This window comes from Coptis chinensis, chromosome 3 (genome assembly GCF_015680905.1).
Source record: "Coptis chinensis isolate HL-2020 chromosome 3, ASM1568090v1, whole genome shotgun sequence".
NCBI lineage: Eukaryota > Viridiplantae > Streptophyta > Magnoliopsida > Ranunculales > Ranunculaceae > Coptis > Coptis chinensis.
In genome coordinates, this window is record NC_141458.1 from 71,329,687 (window position 1) to 71,356,969 (window position 27,283).

Here is a 27,283-nt window from a genome sequence, read left to right on the forward strand (position 1 = left end):
AATGAGGTAACCAATTACAACTACAATTTACAAACACATTAGAATGAATACAAAACACTTAATTGATTGAATGAATGAATCTACAAGAGAGCATTGATTAGAATGAATGCAAAACACTTGATTGATTGAATGAATGAATGCAAAACACTTGTTTGATTGCAAGTACAATTTGGTATCAACAATATTTAGAACCTGAGCCCAAATTACACTGTTGGGTCGTTTGGAGACTCTATTAGCCGACATGGCTGGGTTGTTTGGATCCTCTATTGAATGACATGGCTGGGTGGGTCGTTTGGATCCTCTATTGAACGACATGGCTGGGTCGTTTAGGGACCATATTGGCCGATGTACCTGGATCGTTTGGGAACTCCATGGGCCGACATGGCTGGGTCGTTTGGACTAAATTTAATGAGAAGTTCAAATTTTTTTTTTGGTGACTTTGAAATCCTTCATTACACAAATTGTTTTAAACTATTATTTTATTCTATATGTAGGATCCTTTGCCGCAATCCGAGAACCGATCCTCTGCAAACTCGAATGACGTGGATGATTATCAACCGATTTTAAGTGATATAACATAAAAATTTACTACAGAAGAGGTATGATGGAGTAGGCATTGATTTAATTTGTTTTGATTTTCTAAATGAAATTTTATTAGTGTATTAATAATAGTTGTTTTTTTTATGTGTTTAGGTTTTTCATACACGTAGTGAGGCAATTGGTTAGGCAACCGCTAGAGGAAAACAAGTTAATGTGGTTGTAGTAATTGAAAAGTCGGAGTATGCTAAGGGAAACCCAGTAGCAAGGTTGAATTTGGCTTGTGAGTGCTTGGGTGTGTATCGGTCACACAAGAAGGAAGGTGAAGAGATGGCTAATAAGAGAAAGTCAGGAAGCAAGAAATTGGGATGTCCATTTAAGTTAAAAGGTGTTTTCCAATGCGGCATAGTCAATAGTTGGAAAATAGAAGTTAGAAATGATATTCACAACCATGTATTGGCAAAGACCCTTGAAGGACATGCATTTTATACTCGTCTGACCATTCCAGAGTTCGAGTACTTGTCAGAGATGAGTAAATGTGGAATAAAGCTTAAACAAATTTTGGATTCCATCAAGAATAAGTATCATGCAAACATATCTAGTATATCCCAAGTCTATACTGCAAGGAAGAAGGTGAAGAGATTGGATATGAATAGTCTCACGCAATTGCAGAGATTGTGTGAGTTGTTAGCAAAAGAACATTATTTTGAGGAGTTGAGAGAGGATGAGAATACCGAGGAGATAACGGGGTTGTTATGGGCCCATCCAGAAGGTGTTAAGTTGGCTCAGACTTTTCCAATAGTTTTCATGTTAGACGCCACCTACAAAACTAATAGGTATCGGTGGCCTATCATACAGTTTGTTGGGGTGAGTTTAATGTAGAAGTCTTTCACCATATGTCAGGTACTACTTCAGTTCGAAACAACAGTTGACTATGAGTGGGCCCTGCGTTAGTTTAGTGGCTTGCTTAATGATAAAAGCCCATCCGTGATCGTGTCTAACAGGGACTTGGCCCTGATGAGTGTCGTGCGTTGATATATAAAGTTTTTCCTAATGCACACAAACATTTGTGTAGATGGCATATCACTACGTGCGTCCTTTCAAAATGTTATGATATTTTTCTGAGCACAGAACTTGTAGAGAAGGTCCAGTTCTCGTGAAACACTGTAGTCCAATCGAAGACAGATGTTATTTTCCAGCGTAGATGAAATGCTTTGGAAAAATATTATAGGGTGAGTACTCTAATTTTCTTAGTTATTTGCGAGAGACTTGGTTTCCTCACAGGGTTCGATTCATATGTTGTTGGACTTACCAACACATTCACTTTGGGAGTACAACGACCAATAGAGTTGAAGGGTCTCATAATCAGGTGAAACGTGTACTAGGAAATGCAAACTGTCATGATTTTTTGAGTATGTTTAGTTTAATCCACCGATTCTAGAGATCCAAATGTCCGAGATTATAGCTATCTTCCAGAAGAGTATGATTGTAACTCAGCACCATCACTAGTTTCTGTTATTTCGTGAACTCAGAGGCCTTGTCTCACTCAAATGTTTGAACTTGCTTTCTGAAGAAATAGATACCCGCATAAAACATGTTAAAGATGGAGAGATCAGGTGTTGGTGTTATTTGCGCATGAGCCATGGACTGCCATGTGCTCACGAATTAATTGAGTTTGTAGAGCAAGAATGGTCCATCCCTTTAACTGCTATCAACCCCTTTTGGAAAACATTGTCTGCTTCTCCCAATGTGTCAGTGGGTGTTGGTCCCGATGTTAGACCTTCGATGGACTTGTTCATGAAAAGGTTTGCTGGTTTCTGAAGAAGAGTAGAGGGTTATGATTAGGAAGCTTATGGAGATTGTTGTACCAAAAAGTACATGGCTAGTACCGCCTTGTGAGGAAGCAAAAACCAAAGGTCGGGCGAAAGGTAGCTGCAAGAGAAAACTTCCAATTGGAGATGAGAACTCTTCAAAGCAAGATCCATCTCATTTTGAATATTCTCAACGTGACCATGAGGAGTGGGTCTCGTCACAACAAAACACTACGCCCACCCAAAACACCCACACAACACCAAGAAAGAAGGCTTCTCTAAAAACACCCACCTAAAACACCCACACCACACTAAGAAAGAAGACTTCTCCAAAAACAACCACACCAAGAAATAAGGCTTCTTAAAAAACAACCACACCACGAAATGTGAAAGATGGGGTAGACTTTAGAAATACGAGGGGTCCTAAATATTACGGGTTGGATATACCTGAAGAAATACACAAATACATTGTTAGAGTTAATGACCCTGTTGGGGATGGCAACTGTGGGTATAAAGCTATATATGTGTATTACAATAGGAAGAAGTCAAGAAGATTGGCCGCAGATGAGAAATGAGTTGTACCAAGAACTTATTGACCACCTCCCCCCTTTAATTGTACTTTGTGCAATCAAAATGAGGTTGTTTTTGTGAAGAAAACAATCCCACATGAAGAAGGTTACGCACCCTTAAATAAGTGGATGAGCATGCCCTTTGTTGGATACATATTTGCTTAAAGATTTAATGTTGTCCTCCTACATTTAGAACGTCATCAATGCTTTCTTATCATGCCTCTGAGAACCCAAGCAAATCTTGAGAGAGTAAAAAAAGTATTGGGTAGCGCACATGTTGGTGGAAATCATTTTGTCCATGCATCTTGAACTTGTTGAAGATTGTCCAGTTCCTCCAATAATGCGCCAATGGCTTAGAACTTGATATGACATTGCTGAAAGTTGGAATTTGGTATTCACAAGAAGGCAAATGCAATTTATGGCATTGAACATTCCCAATCTAATATGGGAAGACGAGCCCATTGAAGACCCAATAGTACATGTTATAGACTAAGTTGTTTAATGTTGTTTTCATGTTATTTTGATATAATTTGGAACAAGTGTAATTTGATTTTATCTGGAAATAATGTTTGGCATGTTATTTTGATGTAATTTAGAACAAGTGTAATTTGATTTTATTTTGGTGTTATTTGAAAATAATGTTTGGCATGTTATTTTGATGTAATTTGGAATAAATGTAATTTGATTTGATTTTGATGTTATTAATTAGGCATTTTTTTACCCCAAACGACATGATCAAGTCGTTTAGGTTTCAAACCAAGTGGTCTGAATTGGTCGTTTGAGACCCCAAATGATATGCTAAAGTCGTTTCAGCTTCGAACCAAGCGGTCTGCTGGTGTCGTTTGAGACAGAGCTCTCTGGTTATTTCCTGGAACGATCTATAGCTGCTCGTTTAGACAATCGCCAGACCAACATGGCTAGGTTGTTTGGGCACTCAAGTGGATGACATGGCTAGGTCATTTGGATAAAAAAAAAATATAGAATTTCATTTTGTTTTTACAACTCTTTCATATCTCAAACACAAATAAATTCCACTTTCAAAACATCAAATTCATATATACTTTCAATTACATCAAAGAAACATAAAATTCCACTTCAAAACATAAAATTTATATACCAAACATCAAATTCATATCCACTTTCAATTACATCAAAGAAACATTAAATTTCATTTCAAAATACATCAATTTCCAATACATCAAATTCCACTTCAAAATACATCAAATTCAAAAATACATCAATTACATCAAATTCAAAAATCAACTTCAAGTATTGTACCGTCCACCATTGTACTTGCACCTAGTCAAGTTGTAAGCCTCCTAGAACTCGGACCTTACTTCCTCAAGAATATTATTCTCACCCAATTGCAGACCTCTCTCTAGCAAGTGACTAGTTTCATCGATGACGTTGTTCTGTCGAAATAAGAATGCAAAACAATTATTAATTACCGTTTTAAAAGAGCATAAGCAAAACATAATTAGAAAATCACAATACTCACAATCGGTGTACAATTGGGAAGTGCTTGTAAGGAGAAATGGATAGGAAACCGCTTAGGATTTACCAATCGAATGTGAGAATGTCTCACATACCACTCCATGTAGTTTGGATGACACTCTCATGGATGAGTAGAGATGGGTCATCGACTGTTAAGTTGGATCACGTGATTCTGCCATGACTCCCAGTACACAGGCCCAATAGTCGTCCATCTCACGTCATACCCGTGTCTAGCTACAGTCCTGGTCATCCAATTTGGTGTTGGAGGAGCTGTGGGTATAAACTGCACATGACCCAACTGACACACGACCCTTCCAACAGCGTAAACCTCCACAATGTCAAAAAAACATATCAATCCTTCAAAAAAAGGCAATGTCATCGACTGGGCGTGTAGCTCTGATACTGTCGTATGGATGCCATTCAATTTTAAACAAAATAAAATGTGTCATTAATCACATACTCCAATTATCAATTACTAAAAAAAAATAGAAACAAATTGAAATACTTACATTGAATACCGTCATATCATCAAGTATCGCTCGATAATACTGCAATGCATGACATGTGTCCTCATAGTGCAGAGCGGTAACTGTGTGTCTAAGAACAAACGACTCAGACAACTTATATTCCAAGTTTAGTATTCGCCTGAATAACGGGAACTACTCATAGATCCACGCCTAGATATATATACACACAGTTAACATACTAATAGAATAATATAATTAACATTAAAAAGAATCTGCAAAATACTTAAGTTTTACCTGTAGAAGAGTCAAGAAGCAAGACACACCTTTCATTTTTGCACACGTGGTAGTCCCAAGTCCTCTATACAAAAAGGCCTCTGTGATCTCATTGGATTTCAGCAACAACCTCAAATAATAAACATGCACTCCAGTCCCAGACTTGTCGGTGAAGAGGGTACATCCAAAGAAAAATAGTAGATAAGCTCTTACAGCCCGCTGTACCTCCGTCAAAGTCGACACCTTCCCCTTTACCTTCCCACATTTATCCTTATCGTGGACCTTCCCAGCAAATTGGCTCTGCAGGAATTCTAGCATTACCTTTGAAATGAACTGGTTTGCATCCATCTCTGCCTTAATAAGAGGTAGTGAGATACCCAAAGCACGGTGTAGGAGTTCTCCGATTGTTCACGGCTCAACTCCGTTTTTCCTTCCACTGCTCTGCCTCTAATCGCGACGCCTAGGATTTGAGAGACATCATCCAAAGTCACAGTCATCTCCCCAAACGGCATATGGGAGGTGTTGGTCTCTGGATGCCACCTCTCCATAAACGCAGAGACCAACGGCGGATCGTAATGCTTGTAATACCCAAGCACAATATCATAAAACCCAATTCTCTTAAGCTCTCTTTCAAATATGGGAGAGTTTTTGAACTCATTCATGGCATCCCATTGGCTTAACTTTGATAGATGCAGAACACACTTCAACACTCCGTGCTCCTGCTGAAACAACAAAGACTCAATGAGGAGAAACAAAAGGTTTTGTAAAGACATAGGAAAATCAAGATACTAAGTCTATGATAATACCTTCTTTTCTCAAACATCACGAGTCACATGCACCGCATAGTCATATAGAAGCTTTAACTCATAGAGCCACCACCATATACATATCGTGTATACTCCAAATTATCATTGGATTTTCTCACATAATCTCCCATTGGAGGTGCTTCGACTTCCACCGGTGCTTTAGCTTCCACCAATTCTTCCAAATCATCATCCTCCTCATCATCGTCATCCTCTTCATCACCCTCCTCATCACCAGACTCTTCCCCATCATCTCTCTCCTCACCTGTGTCTTCCCCATCATCTCCCTCCTCACCTGTGTCTTCCCCATCATCATCCCCATTTATATCACTTTCAACTATACTCTTCCCACAATCCATTTGTATATTTACATCTACATTTTCATCTAAATCTACATTAATACCACCCTCACTCTCACTCTCAGCATCACTATCATTACCACCTACATTACTCGAAACTTCAGCAATCTCTTTGTCGTCGCCTCTATGCACTGATGCCGAGGTGCCCGCTCCCCTTTTTCTCTTCTTCTCTCCTAAATCTACATCACGTACATTAGTAGGATTAACATCATCCGCTTTTCTATCGCCTCTTCGGATTGAAGCCGATGTATTCGACCCCCTAACTCTCTTTTTCTCAGGCTTAGGCACGTCACCGCGACCAGAAGAGGAACCGCCGCCACCAAACAACTTCTGCACACCATTGAATGTAGATTTCGCTACATTCTTGACATTATTTGATCAAGAACTTATTGCTACAAAGAAAAAAAAAGTATTATTAACTATAATAAGTTTAATAAAATCGGATAATTCGTATTGGAATTTTTTCAAAATATAGCGTGTCCATATAACCTAGCTTCAAACACTCAACATAATTCTTAAATCATTTAAAACGATCCTTACATGCATAATTCAAATAACTCAAAATCTTGTATTAACTCACAACTAATGTACAAAGAATATTCAAAAAAAAAAAAAAAAAAAAAAAAAACATTCTAACACTGGGTCGTTTGGGGCATCTTCAAAACGACCTCACTCACCAAACAATAATTCGGTTTGGTACTTCCAAACAACCTTGCACTCACCAAAATAACAACAAAAAATTGAGAGTAATGAAAATACCAATAACAACCATACTCATTATTCAACAATAGACACAAAAAATTGAGAAACTAGAGTTGAATCAAAAAGAAAATAGACAAAATTGTGCACTCACCAAAATTGTTATTCGAAACTAGAGAAATTATTGTTTGCACCAACGAAACTATTCTTGTTTGCAATGCACAACGACACTATTCAATAAACTCAAAACCAAACTCCAAACTCTCAATCTCCACAATGCGCCCAAACACAATGTCCACAATGAGTGTTAACAACAATGTCCACAATGAATGCCCAAACTCAAACTCAAATTTTGTTTTTAGGGTTTTTTGGTGAGACTCGCGAGAGATGATATCGGTTAGAGCGGTTACAAAACTTCTTGTAACCGGTATGCATTGAGGGGGTGGGTGTATTGGGCTATTTCGGTTGGACTTTGTTGTTGGGCTTGGGCTGGAGGCTGCCCAATCTAATTTGGTGGGTGTAGGATACAGGACGCAATAGAGTATTGGAAGAAAACCAAAATAATTTCATGCAGGCCCATACCAAAAAGGTCTAATATCCAGCCCAAGAAGAAATGAAGTTTTATCTTTCCAAACCGTTAAACCTCAACCATAAACCCAACAGAAAATGGCGGTCACTGCTAAAACCTCTTCACTTCCACTCCAACCAAACGACCACTTTCAATTTCAAGGTCTCCCCTCAAAACCCAAAGCCCTTAACTTCATCCCCAGCTCCTCAAATTTCCAAATTTCACTCAAAGGAAGAAATGCTAAAATCTCTGCTCTCAATATTAGTTCCATTAATACCACTAACTTAAACTCATCTCTTTGTAAACTTTGCCTGCAAGGAAAGTTAAAACAAGCTTTTGACCAGATGAATTTCATGCTGGAAAGCAAAGTTTACGTGGAGGAACAAAGTTATGTTTGTTTAGTGAGGCTATGTGAATGGAAGAGAGCTGGTTATGAAGGAGGGAAAGTTTATGCTCAGGTATGTAATTTAAATACCCTTTTGAGTATTAGATTGGGTAATGCACTTTTGAGTATGTTTGTTAGATTTGGTAAGTTATTTGAAGCTTGGTTTGTTTTTGGTAAAATGGAAGAGAGGGATGTTTTCTCATGGAATGTTATGGTTGGTGGGTATGCGAAGTCGGGGTTCTTTGACGAGGCGTTGAGTTTGTATTATAGGATGTTGTGGGCTGGTGTTAAGCCTGATGTTTATACATTTCCTTGTGTTTTGAGGACTTGTGGAGGTGTTCCGGATTTGGATAGAGGGAGGGAGGTACATGTTCATGTAATGAGATTTGGGTTTGAATCGGATGTTGATGTAACTAATGCTTTGATAACAATGTACGCAAAGTGTGGGGATGTATATAGTGCAAGGTTAGTGTTTAATGGGATGAGTAGTAGAGATAGGATTTCGTGGAATGCGATGATTTCTGGGTATTTTGAGAATGGGGAGTATATGGAGGGGTTGCATTTGTTTTTTAGGATGCGGAGTCTTTCTATTGATCCTGATTTAATGACTATGACCAGTGTGGTTTCCGCTTCTGAGTTTTTTGATGATGAGAAGTTAGGAAGAGAGATACATGGTTATGTGATGAGAACGTCGTTTGGGTTTGATGTTTCAGTGAATAATTCATTGATTCAAATGTACTCTACTGCTGGAAAGTTGGTGGAAGCAGAGAAGATTTTTTGCAAGATGGGATATAGAGATGTTGTTTCATGGACAGCTATGATCTCAGGTTATGAGAAGAATGGTTTTCCTGGTAAAGCTTTGGAAGTATATAGAGAAATGGAGCTGAAGGGTGTGATGCCCGACGAGGTCACAATAGCCAGTGTTTTGTCTGCATGTGCCTGTTTAGGACATCTTGATATTGGTGTTAAGCTTCATGACTTTGCTAATCGAACGGGGCATATATCATACACCATAGTCGGGAACGCCCTCATAGAAATGTATTCAAAATGTGGACGCATTGATAAGGCTTTGGAAGTCTTTAAACGTATAAGTGAAAAAAATGTGATATCGTGGACCTCCATAATCTTTGCTTTGCATATTAACAATCGGAGTTTTGAAGCTTTGAGCTTCTTTCGTCAGATGAAGTTTGTATTGAAACCCAATTCAATTACTTTGATTGCTGCCCTTTCTGCCTGTGGTAAGGTTGGAGCCCTGGTGAGTGGAAAAGAGATACATGCTTATGCACTGCGGAATGGGCTAGCGTTTGAGGCGTTCCTCCCAAACTCAATTTTAGACCTCTACGGGAGGTGCGGAAGAATGGAATATTTGTGTTCTCAGTTTAAAACACATAAAAGTAAGGATGTTACCTCATGGAATATTTTTCTGACCAGCTATGCACGCCGGGGACAAGGAGAACTTGCTATAAAGTTGTTCCAAGAAATGATTGCTGCTAGTGTAAATCCTGATGAAATTACGTTTATTGCTCTCTTATGCTCTTGTAGTAGGTCTGGGATGGTAAATGAAGGTTTGAAGTATTTTAATAGCATGGAACAACAATATCTAATAAAACCGAATCTAAAACACTATGCTTGTGTGGTGGATCTACTCGGTCGTGCAGGGCTTTTGGAGGAAGCTCATGACTTCATAGAAAATTTGCCTCTAGAACCAGATCCTCCTGTATGGGGGGCCTTGTTGAATGCGTGTAGAATCCACCGGCAGGTTGAGCTTGGAGAAATTGCGTCTAAGTGCATCTTTGAAAAGGATACAGAAAGTACTGGGTATTATATTCTTCTGTCTAATTTGTATGCTGACTGTGATAAGTGGGATGAAGTTGCAAGAGTTAGAAAAATGATGTTAGAAAAGGGACTAAATGTTGACCCGGGATGCAGTTGGGTGGAGGTGAAGGGACAACTTCATGCCTTCCTCAGTGGAGATGGGTCCCATCCACAAATAGAGCAGATCAATGCGGTTTTGATTGGCTTTTATGAAAGGATGAAGACAGCGGGGATTGACATATTTAGTAATAGATTTTCAGATGAAGTTAAAACATCGAAGGAAGATATCTTTTGTGGGCATAGTGAGAGACTTGCCGTTGCTTTTGGTTTAATTAATACTTTACCGGGCATGCCTATTAGGGTGACGAAGAACCTTTATACGTGTAAAAACTGCCATAACACAGTGAAGTTCATTTCCAGGATTGTGAGGCGAGAGATAACTGTAAGAGACACTGAACAATTCCACCATTTCAGAGATGGAATTTGTTCCTGTGGGGATGTGGGATATTGGGGATCCATGCTAAGTAAGAAAAATGAAAAACACCTAAACCTGTTACATTCACCCTCATGAAACAAATTTGAGAGTGATCAAGCTTCTGGTGGATACAAAGCACCATCTGCTTCAGTCTTGCCTTTGGGGGAAAATCACATAAGAACTTGTGTCTGATTGGATGCAACCATTAGTCGGTCTACTTGAAAAGGTAAAGTAGATTGCCTGACATGCAAAGAAGCGAGCCATGAAATAGAAAAATCAGTGATATTTTTTAAAAAATAAAAATCTTGAAGGTTGATATAAAGATATGGCAGTTTGAGGAACCTAAAAATCAGATTTGAAGTCGAATGTAGCCTCTCCTCTCCTATGCCTGTATTCCACGGTGTTCCCAGGCAGCAGCCCCCCTCCAAGGGGACACACATGTGATTTGAGGTACTTATCATCTTTTTCCATTTCATTATATGTACAATTACATGAGGAATGTGTAGATATCAGTCGTAAATACATTTAAATTAAATTTCAGATAGTACTTTACTTGTAAACTCTAGTGTCCAAAAATCATACATCCTATGCCCAACTCTGTAGCGTCACTCATCATCCTCTCCATGAAAAACAAAAGCATCCGCTGTGATATTGTCTTAAAATAGTACTTTACTTGCAAGTTTAATTATCCAAAAGTCTCAATTTATCCCCAAAAATTTCCTTGCCCAACTCTTTAAGACATCACTCATCATCCTCTTCAATTCCTCCACATTAGTGTTTACTGTTTAGTGTGGTTAGAGGAAAGTATAATCCTAAAAAAGTAATAGGTACAGATGTAAGATAGATATAGACTTTCAGCAGAATAAACAATTTCTTAAAAAGATGTCTAAAACTCAGGCACCTGCCTAAAGCGCCTTCACCCACGCGCAAAAATGGTGTCCACTTTGACCCACCTCATTCAAGTTGCCTTGCTTGGCTGTAGATAAGGCACTTTAAGCCTGCCTCATGCCACAGTGGACCGCCTCAGAGGTTCAGAGCACCTTAAATACACCGGAACTTTGTTGTAATATGTTTTTAATATCTTGATATCAATAATTGATAGTTGGATCCTTACACAATGTTGATATGCTTTCAATATTGCAGGTGCAAAGAGTTGTCGTATGACTTTAGGCCTAGCGATTCCCTTTTGGGCTCTATTCTTACAGATGACATAGATATGTGAGTACAGATACTTGCTCTTTCTCTGTTTTCATTTTGCCTGGTATTTTGATATGTAAAGTAAGTAACCATACTACTTATGCCAACTTGTGGTAATGTAGGACATTCTGACCTTTCTTACGGATTTCATTATGTAGCTGCAAAAGATTATGGCGCATCCCTGGGAAAATGAATAGCTGAAACTAATGTGTGATATTGTGATTACTAATTAGCCCCTCAGTATATTCCTTCTTCTGACATTCTGACATTCCTTATTCTGACATAAAAGTACGACCTTCTGACATTCCTTATTCTGATTATGTTATCTAGCTATATATCATGGGCATCCAAGTGATAAAGTATCAATGAAACTAGTGTGTGATACCTCCATTAGTGATTGAGATTTCATTGCATGCTTTTTTTTTTTTGTTTCAACTAAACCTTATTATTGAAGGCCGTAGTGTAGATTGTGAACTATGCAGTCAAAAGCGCACCTAGGCAAGCTTAGGCGCTAGCAGCTAGTTATCGGTTCTAGGTACGCGCTATATAGGCTATCGCCCAGGGCAAGGCCCACAACTTCACCTACAATATGAACTAGAATCTAGTTTTTTGTAGATGTGTCCAACAAACCATGAAGATCACCTCCACAAACTTCAGCTCATTTGATAATGTTTAACAATGCCAAAAGATGATTGCAAAATTGAAGTTTCTGGGTTGTTAACAAGTTTTAACTAGGTTAGAAGTTTCCAAATGATCTGAATATTTGTAGAGTAGCTCTTCATAGTTAGTCAATTATATCCACAAAATATTAGCTCTTAACTCATTTTGTAAAAGGGGTGTGGTATACACCATGGTAGAAAAAACTATGGTATACTGATCCTTAATTTTCTTCTTCCATTTTTGTAACTTTTTATCTAAATGTCTGGAAAATCATATGGTTGGGAAGGTCATCTTAACCAACTGAAGCTTCGCTTGTTAATCTTCAGGCCTTCACAAGTCACAATGAACCTCTACTTGTCATTGAAAAATTCAGTGATAAACATTTAAACTCAAATTTTTACCCTTTTTTTTTTTTTTTTTTTAGAAGTAGGATATTGCCAAATGGCACAGTATAAAACTATGTTTAACTCAACTTTATTTACTTTGTAATTTATTTATGGTATTAAATAGACCACATACGTACGTCAAACTATGCCTTATTTCCTTGATTAAAACGCGCTAGACAGAAGGGGAACTCAGCTGTAGTGGAAAAAGTGCCATGTGATAGGCTCTCACCTAGGCTCAACTTTGGCAGCTAGTCTTAAGATTGTGAAACACCGAGTCTTTTGTTGGAACCACACTTCAACAATATGGAAAATTAACTCAAAGTAATAATATTTTATTGAAAACAGAATTGAATAGTAAGAATGTACTAACAACTAATACAAATAATGTAAAAGAAATTACACTTGATGATTGAGGATTGCAAAGCAATATCCTAAAGATGAATTTCTCCCTTGTCCGAGTGCTCACAATTCTTCAAGTGTCATCTTGCTAGGATACAACAATCAGAAACTCTAAAGTGTAGCACCACAACATTGAAGTCCTAGCGAACCTTTGAATGGATTTTTGTATTCTCAATGGAAAACTTTAGAAAATCATCGAGGAGAAAAGAGGATGATGATTTTCGAGTACTATAGAATGAAGATGACAAGGGTTTAAATAAAAACGAAGTGTCTCTTCAAACAGTCATCATGTCTGTTCAAAGAGTCTGATGTGAGGACACATGATGATTAGCATGTGCCACGCACATGCTTACATATTTATATTATTTAGACTAGTTGTTTCTTTTTAGGAATAGAGTTTGGTTTCCTAATTCAATTAGGAATAAGAATAAGATGGTTTCCTATTTGGTTTCCAATTAGGTTTAGTAGTTATTTTCTTATATAAAGACATCTAGGCTTTCATTGTTAAATGATTATTATTGATTATTAATTCTTTGTGAATTGTTCTTTATGTTTGAAGGTTTAAACCCTATTTTTAGGTGTTTGATTTATTAAATCTTATTGATGTTCATCCATTGTTGAAGCTTCCGCCAACAAGATACATCAAATTTGGTATCAAGAGCCAATCAATTTTTGGGATTTTTTTTTTAAAGGAAACACTGTTCATCACGGGTTACTGTTCACTGCAGAGGGGGAAAAAAAACTTTCTTCAATTTCAGCAACTTTCTTGGTTATTTTGCTATGGAAAATCAAGAACGAGGTCGTGGTAGACCTCCCAGAGTTAATACAAGGATCAATCAAGTAGAAGATGCGATTTTGGATATGCATCAGATGATGCAACGGATGATGCAGAATCAGAAAGGCAAAGCAAAAGCAATTGACGTTGAGCAGACTTTAGAGATTGAGAAGGTAGCAGATGACAACTTACCTGCCCAAGACTCCAATCTTGCTAATGACTCCGCCAATTCGTCAAGCTCCTCACTTCCTCCACTTTTGCATCGTCGCCATCATGCACCATCGCGCCATAACTCCTCAGCTTCAACTTCCAATTCTAAAGTTGTCGATTTGGGTGTTTCTCACAACCCCAAACAACAACAAATAAACATTCCCAACAGAGAGGAATCACCTTTGACCCCATCATCTCCTATTCGAAAAGATTGGCGTCATCTTCCTCCCATTAATCTTTTTCACGGCAAGGCTTTGGAAACTCAGATCTATTATCAATTACCTCACCGTCAATGTAGAAATCAGCAAGGTGGTGGCCAAAATCAGCAAGAGAAATGAGGAAGACAACACGCAAAAGAGAAACTAGGAAGAGATGTTCGACGGGAAAAAGATGAACTCCTTCCTAGTCGTGCACTTCTCCATCGGGCCCAAAAACAAAATACTAATGGGCCTGCAGGCCACGCCAATGTTTTTAATAACAGGTCATACCACCAGCCCCATCGACATCCCAACCATGGTCCAGCCCAAGACCATGATTCGTCTGATTCTCCACCAAGTGCACTGCGACGAAATCGCCGCCAACCACGTCGTAACACTCCTGATTTTGATCTGCCAGATCCTTCAGATTCTTCATCTGGTCCTTCTCCACCGCGTCATGGTAACCACAATAATCAAAACCAAAGGCGCGGGCAACACCACAATTGGCAAAATAATACAGGTAATTTTGATATTAATCATTTTTTGCGAATTTTGGAGAAAACTCAAATGGGTGATATACGTTTAGATGTACCTGAATTTGATGGCAAATTAAAGCCTGATGGCTTTGTGGATTGGTTGAATAAGATTAAGAAAGTCTTTGATTATAAAAACATGACGGATCCCAAGTGTGTTAAATTGGCGGCTACAAAATTAACGGGTTATGCACTTGTTTGGTGGGACGAATTACAATTAACTCGTGAATAGGTAGGCTGTCACAAAATTACTACATGGAACAAGATGCGCCGTGAGTTAAAAAAAGAATTTATTCCTTATGACTATGAAAGGGATTTGTTCATGCGTCTTCAGAACTTGAAACGAGACTCAAACCGTATTTGCATATCTTGAGGAGTTTCTTTTTTGTTGTGTACTTTCGAGGTGAATTTGTCCGAGTGCGTGGATCAAAAAGTTGGGAGATATTTGAATGGTTTACGGAACTCAATTCGAGAGGAATTAACTTTCAAGGATATTTATGATATATCTGACGCCATTAAATATGCCCTCAAAGCTGAAGAATTGCTCCGCTCTTCTCATTCCACTACTGCTAGTGCCACTCCTGTTGCCTCTTCTTTTAAACCACCCCCTCCTACTAGACTGGGTCCTGCTACATGCTACGAGTGCAAGGAGATTGGACATGTTCGCAAATGGGCGCCCTAAACGCAAGCGCGTTGGTTTAACACAGGATGAGGAGCATCTCACTCTTCTTGAGGCAGAACCCACTGAGTTTTGTGGAACTTTGACTCCCGCAGATTCCAGTTGTCCCATGTTGATTGTTTGTCGTTCTTTAATCACTCTAATTGTTAAGCAGGATCCTATGTCATGGCTTCGTTATAATATTTTTCGTATACGTTGCACATCAAATGGCAAGTTGTGTAATGTTATCATTGACAGTGGTTCCTGGAGATAATGCTTATGAGGTAGACCTCCCTCCGAAGATGCGCATATCTCGCACTCATAATGTGGCTGATCCTACTCCTTTTCTTGGCGATAGTGTTCCACCTATTCCCTTGCCTGTCGATAATACTGTAGTTCCTGCTGCTGCTACAGATAGAATTGAAACTGTTATTGAGGTCTCTTCTACTATGACTCGCCAGGGTACTTATGATCGTTATTTGGTGAAGTGGTATAACCGTCCATCTTTAGAAAATGTATGGATTTCTGATGCTGCATTTCAACATATAGATCCTACTTTCTACCTTAAGTACAAAGATTTAATCTCGAGGACGAGCTCTTCCCAAGCTGGGGGGACTGATGTGAGGACACATGATGATTAACATGTGCCATGCACATGCTTACATATTTCTATTATTTAGACTAGTTGTTTCTTTTTAGGAATAGAGTTTGGTTTCCTAATTCAATTAGGAATAAGAATAATATAGTTTCCTTTTTGGTTTCCAATTAGGTTTAGTAGTTGTTTTCTTATATAAAGGCATCTAGGCCTTCATTGTTAAAGGATTATTATTGATTATTAATTCTTTGTGAATTGTTCTTCATGTTTGAAAGTTTAAATTCTAGATTTAGATGTTTGATTTATTAAATCTTATTGATGTTCATCCATTGTTAAAGCTTCCGCCAACAAGATACACCAGAGTCACTTTGTCTCTTCAAGCATGTCTCTCCAAGACAAGTTTGAAAGGGTTTTTAAGACTGTTAGAAAAGAAGTAACTACTGGTAACCTCTTTACTAACAGACAAAAGAAATACAAATTTTCTAGAGACAATAACTGCCAAAACGAATTTCAAAAACTAAGTCCCACGAATCAAGCCCTATTTTCTTGGGAGTGGGTTTGAACCCTCCACATCCAACTTGGGTTTCAAAATATGTACCACATCACTTTTTCTATATGGGACCACTTTCTATTCATACTTAGATTTTTCCAACATCTTTCACCAATGAAAGTTGTTAATTAAATATTAAAATATACCTTAACATGAAAGTGCGAGACTTATGCTTGCATTGCGTCTTTCAACTGAATGAAAGTTAGCTCGGTTCAGGTTGATAACTGGCATAAAATTAGTGTTGGTTCTTAACAACAGCCTGATTCTGCTGATATGGAAGAAAAGGATGAGCTGCTTCCCACTTCTTGGATATAGTATTAAAGATGATAGTGTTGATGCTAGTTTTAGTCTTGTCATTCACAATCTAGTATTCCAGTGCATGATGTTGGGTATCGGCTGATATATACTGGCAGTGCAGCTGCACTCTAGGACCACGTAGCTTTAAATTGTTAAACAACTCTTCTTGTTCAGTGATGTTTTCTCAAAATACTGTTTGTAGAACTCTACCGATCATGGGCTATTCTTAGATCCATTGTGAATCGGATACTGAATTGTAGTCAGCTATCTCTCTCCTTGTCCTGGTTGCGTGGTTTCAACTTCCAGACCTCTGAAGTTATCATCTATATGTCAACCGAATGCCATCTGGTTCTCTATTCTTGATAGAAAAGATCTATTATGATTTGTACTACTGTGGGCTTCTAGTTGCCTTGCAGAGGGAATCTAGTTTGCTTGCGGTAGATTGCCAGTATGGTTTTAAGAGATGTTTTAAGGGGAAAATCCTATTTGCTAATTTCGATATTGTGTACATCTGAGGTTGATTTTACATGTCTTACCTCTAGTAGTGAACTCTACCAAAGTAAACTCGAAAATGAGACTAATTCCTTTCTTCAGTTCAGACTTGCAAAGTTCAGGTGATTTGAGGTAAAAAATTTCAAAATACTACTTTTAATCTGTTATGGAGGAAAAATCTCAACTAATATCATCTGAGAGAAATTTAAGTTGTCCAATGGTTCTACTTTATGAAGTGGCAGTTTCAAGGTTTAAGTAAAACATGTAAAACTATGAAGAGATTACCTGTTTATATATATATATATATATATGTGTGTGTGTGTGTCTTCAATTTGTATGGAACAGAACGAGCTTCCATTGCCATCATCAATCTCCTCCTGTAGATGAAGTAAAGCATGCCGAGCTGAATTTAAACCGGCGTAGACGTTGGTGTATGCGTACTGCCCATCAAATCTTGCCCTGGAGCAATAAAACTGTGAAGGGTAGGCAGCATGCATCCTAGATGTGTTCTTTCCCTTAACAAAGCTGCGGAAGATAAAGGGTCCTGTAATCTTGAACTTGCTATAGTTGGGGATCTAATACACCCCTTCGGCCCTTGTAGTGGCTTTCTAGTGTTGCCCTTTATTAATAAAACTAGTAAAGGGCACGTGCTCGGCACGTGGATGACAAAAGAAATCTTATTGAATCATGTGAACATATTTGTGGTTTAACCAAGATAGGCTACTTTCTAAAACAAAAAAAATGAGTGAAAAAAAGATAGGCTACTTTCATCTCGTTAACCATCTCAGCCAATAATTTTCTAACTCAGCACACAAACAAAACATTTTTTTTTTTTTTTTTTCATTTTGTATGAATTCAAAAGTAGTTAATGGCGGATTGAGTATATGGAATTCTCAATAACCTTGGAAAAATGGCGATATCTCAGTATTTTTATTTAGGTAACATAATATGTATCACGATCATACATTTTGATTACAGACGCTATCACAATTTGTTAATTATATATCTTTGTTTGTGTAGACTGGCTCGAAATGTTCTTGATTTTTCTTTCTTTGCATTGACGTTAATTAGAAACTAAAAACAGTAGTTCGTTATAATCATGTTCAATGATATAGTTTTCACTAACACACTGTCAATCTCTTAGTTGGAAATTAATTAATTCAAATCTAAGAAATCTAGAAAAGAACAGAAAGAAAGAAAGAATGTTCATTGACAAATTCATTTAATTAAAATTAGTGTATGGTATACATAAATCGACCAAACGTCTATACCATGCCAGCTTGTTTCATACAGACCTGCAGCTTTGGTATTTTGTATCTACCTCCAAACCATATGTCCCAGGGAACAATAATGTAGATTTAAGGAAACCAAAAATATATACTAACAAACAATTCAAACAAAACGATTATAAAAACTGAAGATGGTAATTCTCATGATAAAGGCTCTACTGTCGGCGTCTTGTATCTTGGCGTGTATTTGGCATTACCTCTATACATTTGTGGAATGGTAGATAGCTCCTCAACGCCCATGAACACAGTTCCGCCAAATTTTTTGGCATCACCTTTCTTGTTTTACTGACATTATTCGAACATCTTAGATCAAGCTTTAAACCTGTAAGGATAAAATCCAACTCAGTCGAACAAATTCGTACCAATTATGCCAGACAACCAATTTTAACACTTAAATCCAATCCAAAACAGTAATTACATACATAACTCATAAATATTACAACTTAATTACCAACTAATTGGAACAGTCTAGTAAACATATTGAGATTTTTCTCTAAAAACTATCACACACAAAATAATAATAATACTTTAGAGTTTAAAGCGACACAATAAAAAGCAAACCAGGTAACCAACTAATTTAATTGAATGAGATAACAATGGAACAAACAACGTTAGTGTGGTTATAATCTACTTGGGTTATAATCTATTTGGGTCTGCGGCTGAATACTCACTTTAAAATTTTCCGCAATTACCCAATTATTTTGCCTAAAACTGCTCTATAGACTATTAGCTTTTATAGTTCATCTTATGTATAACCCAAATTCTGATCCAACACATTCAAATATCGAACACTCTCATATAGCTAAAGCTATATAATTTTGAAGTAAAACTCTTTGTTTATCAATATGTGACCCCTATGAAAGTACCCACTACCATTAAAACTTAGATTACCAAATGTTCTTTTATATATATAGAGAGGAAGGACCATTTTATAGGTTTTTTTGGGTATAACACCATTATACAGTAGCTAAAATTGTATCTTGACTGTGTCTCAATTCCAACCGGCAATTGCCTGTATCATGTCATATAAGGTGGGTCATATCTAAAACACTTGTCCTCTGGAAGTCACTGGAAATTATATCTGAAGAGTAAAATGAAAGGAACCAATTATTTTGTACATAGAAAGAGAAAGGTTTTTTAACCACTAAGAAAAGCTAAGAAATCTAAAATTGACTTTCTGTATGATTAAACAAATCTAAAATATGTAAATAATATATATCTAAGTATCTAACCACTTTATAGTTTTTTCTATTGCATCAGTAGTAAATCCACCCTCAGAAGTCACCACCATCATCTCTATGACCTTACACTACTATCTTCGAAAGTACTAGTTTAGGCAGGAAACACGCTAAAAGGGGCGAATATAACTCATTTGGGGGGGAATCAATTAGAGTTTAAAGGGCAAATTTGATAGCCAACATTTAAAAAATATGTGATAAAGAAAGTAGAAGTGAAAGCTAATGAAAGTATTTTGAGGCATATTTCTAATGTGTCTAGGTAGTGGCTCATAACATAATAACTCCCCTGCGTATACTTACCTTCAATTAAACTTCAATTAAATTACACTTTTTTCAATTGGTACTGGTAGGGTATCCACAGCCACTCATGACACCCAAATCATGAATTTGTTTATTTTTTGGGGAAAAAAAATACTCATTTGTGCTAGGTGGTTCCAGAGAGTGGAGAAACCAAAGGCTTAAACTATGCTCCTTACAAAAGACTTAAATTGTGGCCCCTTTGACGAATCCCATTGAAATTGAGCTCAACGGTTCTATTCCTAGGGAAAAAATCAAACAATAATTTAAAACAAAAAAAAAATAGAAAAAAAAAAATGAAACATGGGCTTAACTTTAAAAACGACATCTAATCTCTAGCAGTAACCGCACCTAAATCTAATGATGGTACCATTGAAGCACCATGGTACCAAATTAAAACCCTAACGAAAATAAGATATTTCATAGTAAGATACCAATAATAAAAGAAATAACAAAAAACCATTTAACGACCAAGCATTCCCATAAGGTGAAATCTATAATTTTGAAGCTTTAAAAACAACTATCAAATGTCTTGAAGAATTAAAATGATTTTGATAAGAATAAAAAGAGCATATTTATCTACAAAAGAGAATAGAACATGCATACCAAGTATTGGCCATATTTCTTGGAATAAAGATTTCCGAAAACAGATGACTTTAGTAGGCAATCCTAACATCAAAAAATAAATGAAATAAGAGAAACGCAATCAATAAAACACAAAACGGAAGAGCTCTTATCAAATTTTTATTAAAAAAAAAAAAAAAAAAAAAAAACTCTTATCAAATGTCTACCTCTAATGGCAGAGTTTGTTGTGCATATAATGGGGCGACATTTTGTGTACATTTTTTTTGTCAATGCTTGTGATCAGGGGTGGCTCAAGATCATTTGGGGTACCACGCAAAAACAAAAAATTAAGGAGTAAGGAATTATAAACTAATTATTATACTATTTTATTAATTTGCTTTTTTGATATTATTATCTATCTAAAGCATATTCTTGTTCTTGATCAGGGCATTTAAGGTTGTAAAGTGATCCTTTTGAATTAAACATTATGCAAATGAATAAAACCGTTTTGTCAAAAGGAATTTTTTTGACTTGTTAAACCTTCTTTATAAGCTGCAACCCTATCACTTTAGGCGCTTTTATTAGAATTTATTTTTCTTATCGGCTAAAAATCTCAGTGTGATGAGCAACTGAGATCCTATGCTAGATTGCTAGCGTGTGTTGCTAGGTTTACACTACTCCTACCACTTGTTGGTTTCTCTTGACGCTAACAATGAAACTAAACAAATAGCATAAAAAGAGTAATATATAACCATTACACAGTTGGTTCTAAACAATACCTGACATCACCTGGATAGTATGCACTTCGCGATGGTGGAGCACAGAAGATCACATACGGAAACTTTTGTATTGCTTCACTTCCATTGAATGATGAATTAATCCTAACTTGAATCAATTCTTCAAGATGATCCGTAGTCACAATCTGCCCACTTCCTACTCAACACCATTACATTAGTATATGGTCATTGTACTTGTAAACATTCGGTCAGTACGACATAGTCAAGAGTTTTTATAATAGTCCAACGTTTCACTAAACATCCTGGCCATTCTGGAAAAAGCATATAAACACTCTACCAAACACTATTGGGGCACTACATATTCATCCTACTTATCACCATCTAGTTAGTACGTTTTAATAATAGTTCAATATTTGACAAAGAATCTTTGATTCCTGGAAAAAGTCATGAAGCAAAATATGCCTACAATATATAAGCATACTAACAATACATAGTCAAAAGCATAACCCACCCTTACTGGCCTTAAGCAGGATTAAACTATATTCACTATAAGCTTGAAGTACTTCTCATATACAATGGTGCCCAGCTCACCTAATTCAGATATGTTTACCAACTGCATATCAAAATTTGAAATTATACTAACGACCTCGAGGTTCAAGGAAGACACATATCATATGGTCTTGACATAATACATATATCATCATGTAATATTGTTGTTGATTAGTGTATATTTTAACTCACATTTCATAGAAAGTCCAATGAAGAGGATGTGTACACATAAAAACAAATAACGGAATATTTTTTAGTACTCGTATTATTTCATTGTTAACATACCAAGCAAGTACAAAGGGGTGGTTGAGGATGATAAAGACTTACCATCATCATCAGCAAGTAATACAACAACTCGGTTACTTAAAGAGATCATGTCTGCAGTGATATGTGCCACTTTCTTTTTGACCAAGTATCTCTGGAAAAACCTACAATAAAACAAAACACAGATGATTCTTTTTACAATGATTTACAATAAAGTAAAGGAACACAGATAGAACATGTGCTATAGTCATTACATTGAAGAATCAAAGTAGGGTAGGGTTCCTTAATTTCTCACTCACCTTCTCTCATTGGTATCGATGTCCTTAGAGCATAACTTATGGGTTTACGATATTTGTGATAATAGTAGACATACTCGAAATAAATAGTGTAAATAAATAGGAGACCAAAGAAAAACTTACTCTTCTTCCACACCAAGATCTTTTCTATAATGTTAAAAAGAAGTACAACATCACTTAAAAGGTGACAGTGGTGGTTGTAGAATATCACTTATGCACTCATAGCTTCATAAAGCGACCAATACCACATTCTATAGACGTAAAATAATAATAATAATAATAAAACATAAAATAATAATAATAATAATAAAACATAAAATAATAATAATTATTATTATTAAAATTTTAAATATATGTAAGTCTCTTTTGTCAATGAAATTGATATTGAGAGTTCCTTAATATTTAACAACCACTCTTCTACAATATTGGAGCAATGTAATTAACATAATTCAACATTGAAAAACATATAAAATAGATCAAAGAAACACATATATCCATTGGATAGCATATCAACCAGGTGTAAATAGGTACACATACGTGCCGTCAGCCCAAAATACCCTTAATGAAGTTCCATTGCTCGTGCAAAATTTCATTAGCCTTCTAGCCGTCCACTCCTCATCATTTAGACAACAAATTCTACATTAAGACTTAATATTCTCATACATACTTTATTCAAATCGTGTCACTGCACAATGTATACACTATTGATTTTTCCCTAGCACAAATAAAGTACACAGACTAACGGGGTTTCATTCTTAAATATATAGTTCCTTGATCTTTAGCAACTTTAATTGCCTTCGTTGTTGTTCGGGTAATATAATGCCACAACGCTCACTATCTAATATAATACTGTCAAGTGATTATCAATTATGAGTGAAGATTTGTTATAAACTTAACTTTAGAAAAATTTATTACCTCCGTCCAAGGTCGATTTGGATCAACATGTACATACTTGGAAGCTTATTCTACAGTCCAAGTAGAAGAACAAAAAACTTTGAAGCGCCACAGAGACGATCCAAAGGAACCTGCAATATTGTCAAGTGTTATATATTTGCAGTAAATTGCAAATACTAATTGCTTCGAATACAAAACCAGTTTCCTTCATATTAGGAAAAAATGACTATCCCAGGAAAAAAAAAGATTTATGCAGAAAGTATACTTTACCTTCTCATGCCTAATTCCTCATGTCTAAATTCCTTGGCTGCACATCTCCTCATGTCTCTCCCTTTTAAATTTTCTTTTCCACATTGGCATCCAAATCAAACGCTTAATCTGGTATGAGTGGAATTCAATATAAGGAGAAGTACTCATCAACAGGAAATGGGGTATGTTGAAAAACCTTGTACAAATTATTGATATAAAGAGTCGCACCATGTTTTTAGAGCGGACTAATCATGTCAAGTGACCATGTATTAACAATTAACATTGGTTTAAGATTAGTTAGAAGAATCTCAACTTACAATAGAGGGAAACTAATGTCTGCTTTAAGATAACATACAGTAAATGTCTACATCTCGGAAACTAAATTTCTTGCAGGTTTTTTTTTTTTTTTTTTTATATTTTCTTCTCGTAAGCTTTTTATATTTTTAAGTTGCTTTTAGTTTTAAACACCTTTCCCACCTTGCGAAAGTGTTGCTGGGTAAGTCATGGGCATACTTTGAAGCAGGCGAAATGCATAGGAGTTAATTTGACAAACTACTAACAGTAAATATAAATAACAGAGAATAACATATATCACTAAATGCTGCTAACCAAAAATGGGCATTCTCAAAACTTAATCTTGCAATGCATACTAATAACAACAATCCTATCTCAAGAATTCAAACCTAATCATATTAATACTATGGCACTAATATTTCAATTATGTTAAATTAAAGAAAAGCCGATACCAAACAATAAAATAGAAATAGAGAAAAATGAAAACTACCTCGATTCTTCAGTCTCGAGCATAGAAGCGAATGCATGAATAAGTTCAAGGCTAAGGTTGAGTTGAGAAGAAATAATCTTGGTCATAAACTCTTGAGCTTTATTAACCAAAACATCTTCTTCAGTTTCAACTTTCTGTTCTTCTTCTTCTGGGTATGGTATTGCTACTTCTTCTTCCCCTTGATTTTCATCTTCTATTATTATAGCAGCTATAATAATAGTTAAATAATAGTTAGGAGCAATTCCAAATTCCTTTGGTAACATTCCGGAATTGATTGTGATTAGATAACAAAATCAGAACATTAGTTCAAAATAAGAATATTGATTTTCGCCAATTTTCGAACCCCATTTAATAAAACAAACGTACAAAACCAATTTGGGTTTTTGAAAAACGATATCACAAACATCGACATAATGAAACAAAGAAGAACAAAAGAGTAAGCAATTACCTGTAGCTGTTGTTAATTTCTGTTTTGCTTCTTTGGGGTTTGTTTGTTTGGATGTGTTGAGACGAAAAACCAACTAAGGAGGAATTTTGTGGATCTGGAAGGTTTTATTTGTTTTTGGATCTGTTGCACAACAACACCGCGATTTATGGCGGCCATTCAACCACCATATAGATCGACTGCTGAGGAGGAAATGAGTTGGATGTCAAGTATGTGGTCTAAAGAATATTATGATTTCTTTGCCAAATTCATCAAGTTAGCTAACAAAATCAAAAAATTGGTTTGATCCAATTAAAAAAAATGACGATTGAATGAATTGATTTCATTTGATAACAACGATTTTGTTTGAGAGAGTCTTGTTTTGATTGGGTGAAGCAGGCGCTGGAATGGCTCGGAGTTGAGCAGCTAGGAGAAGGTAGGTGTTGAATGCTGTTTGGAGGAAAAACCCGGACGGACGCCAGATAGAGTTAGGCAGCTAAAAAGTACAGATGGCGAATGGGCTGAGGAGAAAAAGTGTGGTGCACGACTAGCTCGCCCACGCCTCTATGTGCTGGCGGCTCAAGTTACAACGGCTAAGTGGGGCACTCTCTTTTAAAAGTGTTTAGATTTACTTATAAAAAAGGCAAAATGGACAATTGTAAAGTATATAAGCAGGCCCAATAAAGCTCAATGTATTCCGCACGTCGGCCCAAATGATGGTGGAAGTATCAAACCTCGGGCTCGATGGTTATGCAATTACGCCATACTTAATTAGCAAACTCTTATTTTCATCGAGAAGGCGCTAGCCAGCTTAGTTGGTGAGGTACATGGGAGTTGTATGACACAACCAAACTGTGCATGTGATCAGAAATTTTATTCTTCAAATCAATGTGTCAATATATCATTATATCCTTTGCGTAATGTATTTCAGTAACTTGGTCTACCATCTTAATGGAATGTAACATGGCATTTCCGTCGGGGTGGGTGGAGGGGTTTGACAACCTTTTCAACTGGGGTCAGGTCTGGTTGTTGTTTTTCCGGCAACTGATTGTAACATACATGTGATTCCTAAAAATCGTATTCATGCATGCTGCACTTAATCGTATTCATGAATAGAGTGACTTCTCACTTAATTATGAAGGGGTAATTTCTCAAATAGACCATGATAATGTCAATTCCTTCTCAATTAGACCACGCCCATACATTTTGACTTTTCAAAGGTATTTTTGACTGTTTTGTCCTTGGTTGTATTTTGAGACAAAACCGACGTGGAACTGCTACATTCTCTGACCTACCTAGTACACGCAATCTCTAGGTGTACTTGGCGATTGTGACTGACTACAACGAATTAGCCATTCGATTTTCCTAGTGATACGTGTCGCCTACATTATTTGGATAAAAATATAAATGAAGTAGTCGAAGCTAAGTCGGATATATTATGTAGCAATTGTTATAACTACTAACAGCAATATTATTTTTACCTATTACTTATTTTCGTTTCACAAAAAAGGTAATAGTACCCTAACATGAACCTCGATATTTGGTCCAACCTTCAAAAGTTTAGACAAGTATCCACTTTTGTTTAAGGTTTTCAGTTTTCTTGGTTTTTTCTTCCTCTCTCATGTTTGAAATGGAGAAGAACATCACACATTCACATAAAAAAGGTAGGTTTTGTTTTAACTTACCCTTTAAAAACTTATCTATCTCGTCTTGGATGTTGGGCTGTAGAGTTTGGCTTGTTGGGTTTTGTTTTAATGTAGTGTTGAGGTTCTATCGTTATTTTCAAGTAAATATTTTAGCTTTCAATGGTTCTCGGGTTTCCATGTTGATTCTTTCGTTGTTGTTAAGGTTTTTTTAGAATATTATTATCATAAAAGTGTAACAGTATTAAATGCGATAACTTTTATATTGTATTCAATGTGAGAACTCTTACATGTGCTTCCTTCGATGCTTTTATTCATTATGATGGTGAGATGAAAGCAGACAAACATGGGGTGATGAAGTATGTCGGAGGTGATATGAAAATGAGAGTGTGTGATGTCGACATTTCTTATGAAAGATTCATTAGTCTTGTGGAAGCTGTAAGTTCGAGTAGGTGGCCGAGTTTCTCTTTGCGGTACCTGATGAACAAGTGCTCTTGTCGAATCGACGAACAAATTGATTATGCCAACATGATTATAAGACAGAAGAAGAACCCGACTAAAGCTATGCTAGTTTGGGTTATCAAGGAAGCATGTGTTGTAACACCACCTTCTCAAGGAGCACGAAGAGCTGCAACATCTACTCCTGGTGCACCGAGTATGAAAAAGAAAAAAGTAGCTATTCAGTTATTTAAAGAACAGATCCCTACAAGTGTTTCCCAGAGAGAAGCCATGAATGAAAATATTTCATATGAATGGAAAGAGATTCCTACAGGGCTTTCTCAGTGAAAACAAACTTTTTTGAAAGAAAAGATGTTAGCTCGTACGAAAACCTGTGCCAAACCATTACAATT

General features: G+C 36.5%; 1 protein-coding gene and 1 long non-coding RNA gene across 5 annotated transcripts; one reads left to right on the forward strand and one right to left on the reverse strand.

Annotated features, from left to right (window-relative positions):
* Positions 1 to 7,654: 7,654 nt before the first annotated feature.
* On the forward strand, positions 7,655 to 11,853 carry ECB2 (Tetratricopeptide repeat (TPR)-like superfamily protein). Of its 3 annotated transcripts, none has more exons than XM_086602563.1 (3): positions 7,655 to 10,705; positions 11,399 to 11,473; positions 11,611 to 11,853. In XM_086602563.1, exon 1 carries the CDS (start codon positions 7,679 to 7,681, stop codon positions 10,349 to 10,351), a length of 2,673 nt encoding a protein of 890 aa, XP_086458689.1. In that variant the 5' UTR covers positions 7,655 to 7,678; the 3' UTR covers positions 10,352 to 10,705; positions 11,399 to 11,473; positions 11,611 to 11,853. The 3 variants fall into 3 exon arrangements, with proteins under 3 accessions (XP_086458689.1, XP_086458687.1, XP_086458686.1); XM_086602561.1 differs by having other exon boundaries at positions 11,575 to 11,818; XM_086602560.1 differs by having other exon boundaries at positions 11,399 to 11,818.
* Positions 11,854 to 21,277: 9,424 nt separating this feature from the next.
* On the reverse strand, positions 21,278 to 24,937 carry LOC147510662 (uncharacterized). 2 transcript variants are annotated; one of them, XR_015216840.1, is made up of 5 exons: positions 24,814 to 24,937; positions 24,366 to 24,573; positions 23,603 to 23,710; positions 23,354 to 23,463; positions 21,278 to 21,525 (listed from the first exon to the last, which is right to left on the reverse strand). It is a non-coding gene; the product is annotated as an uncharacterized LOC147510662 (long non-coding RNA). The 2 variants fall into 2 exon arrangements; XR_015216839.1 differs by lacking the exon at positions 21,278 to 21,525 and having other exon boundaries at positions 22,733 to 23,463.
* Between the last annotated feature and the right edge of the window lie 2,346 nt (positions 24,938 to 27,283).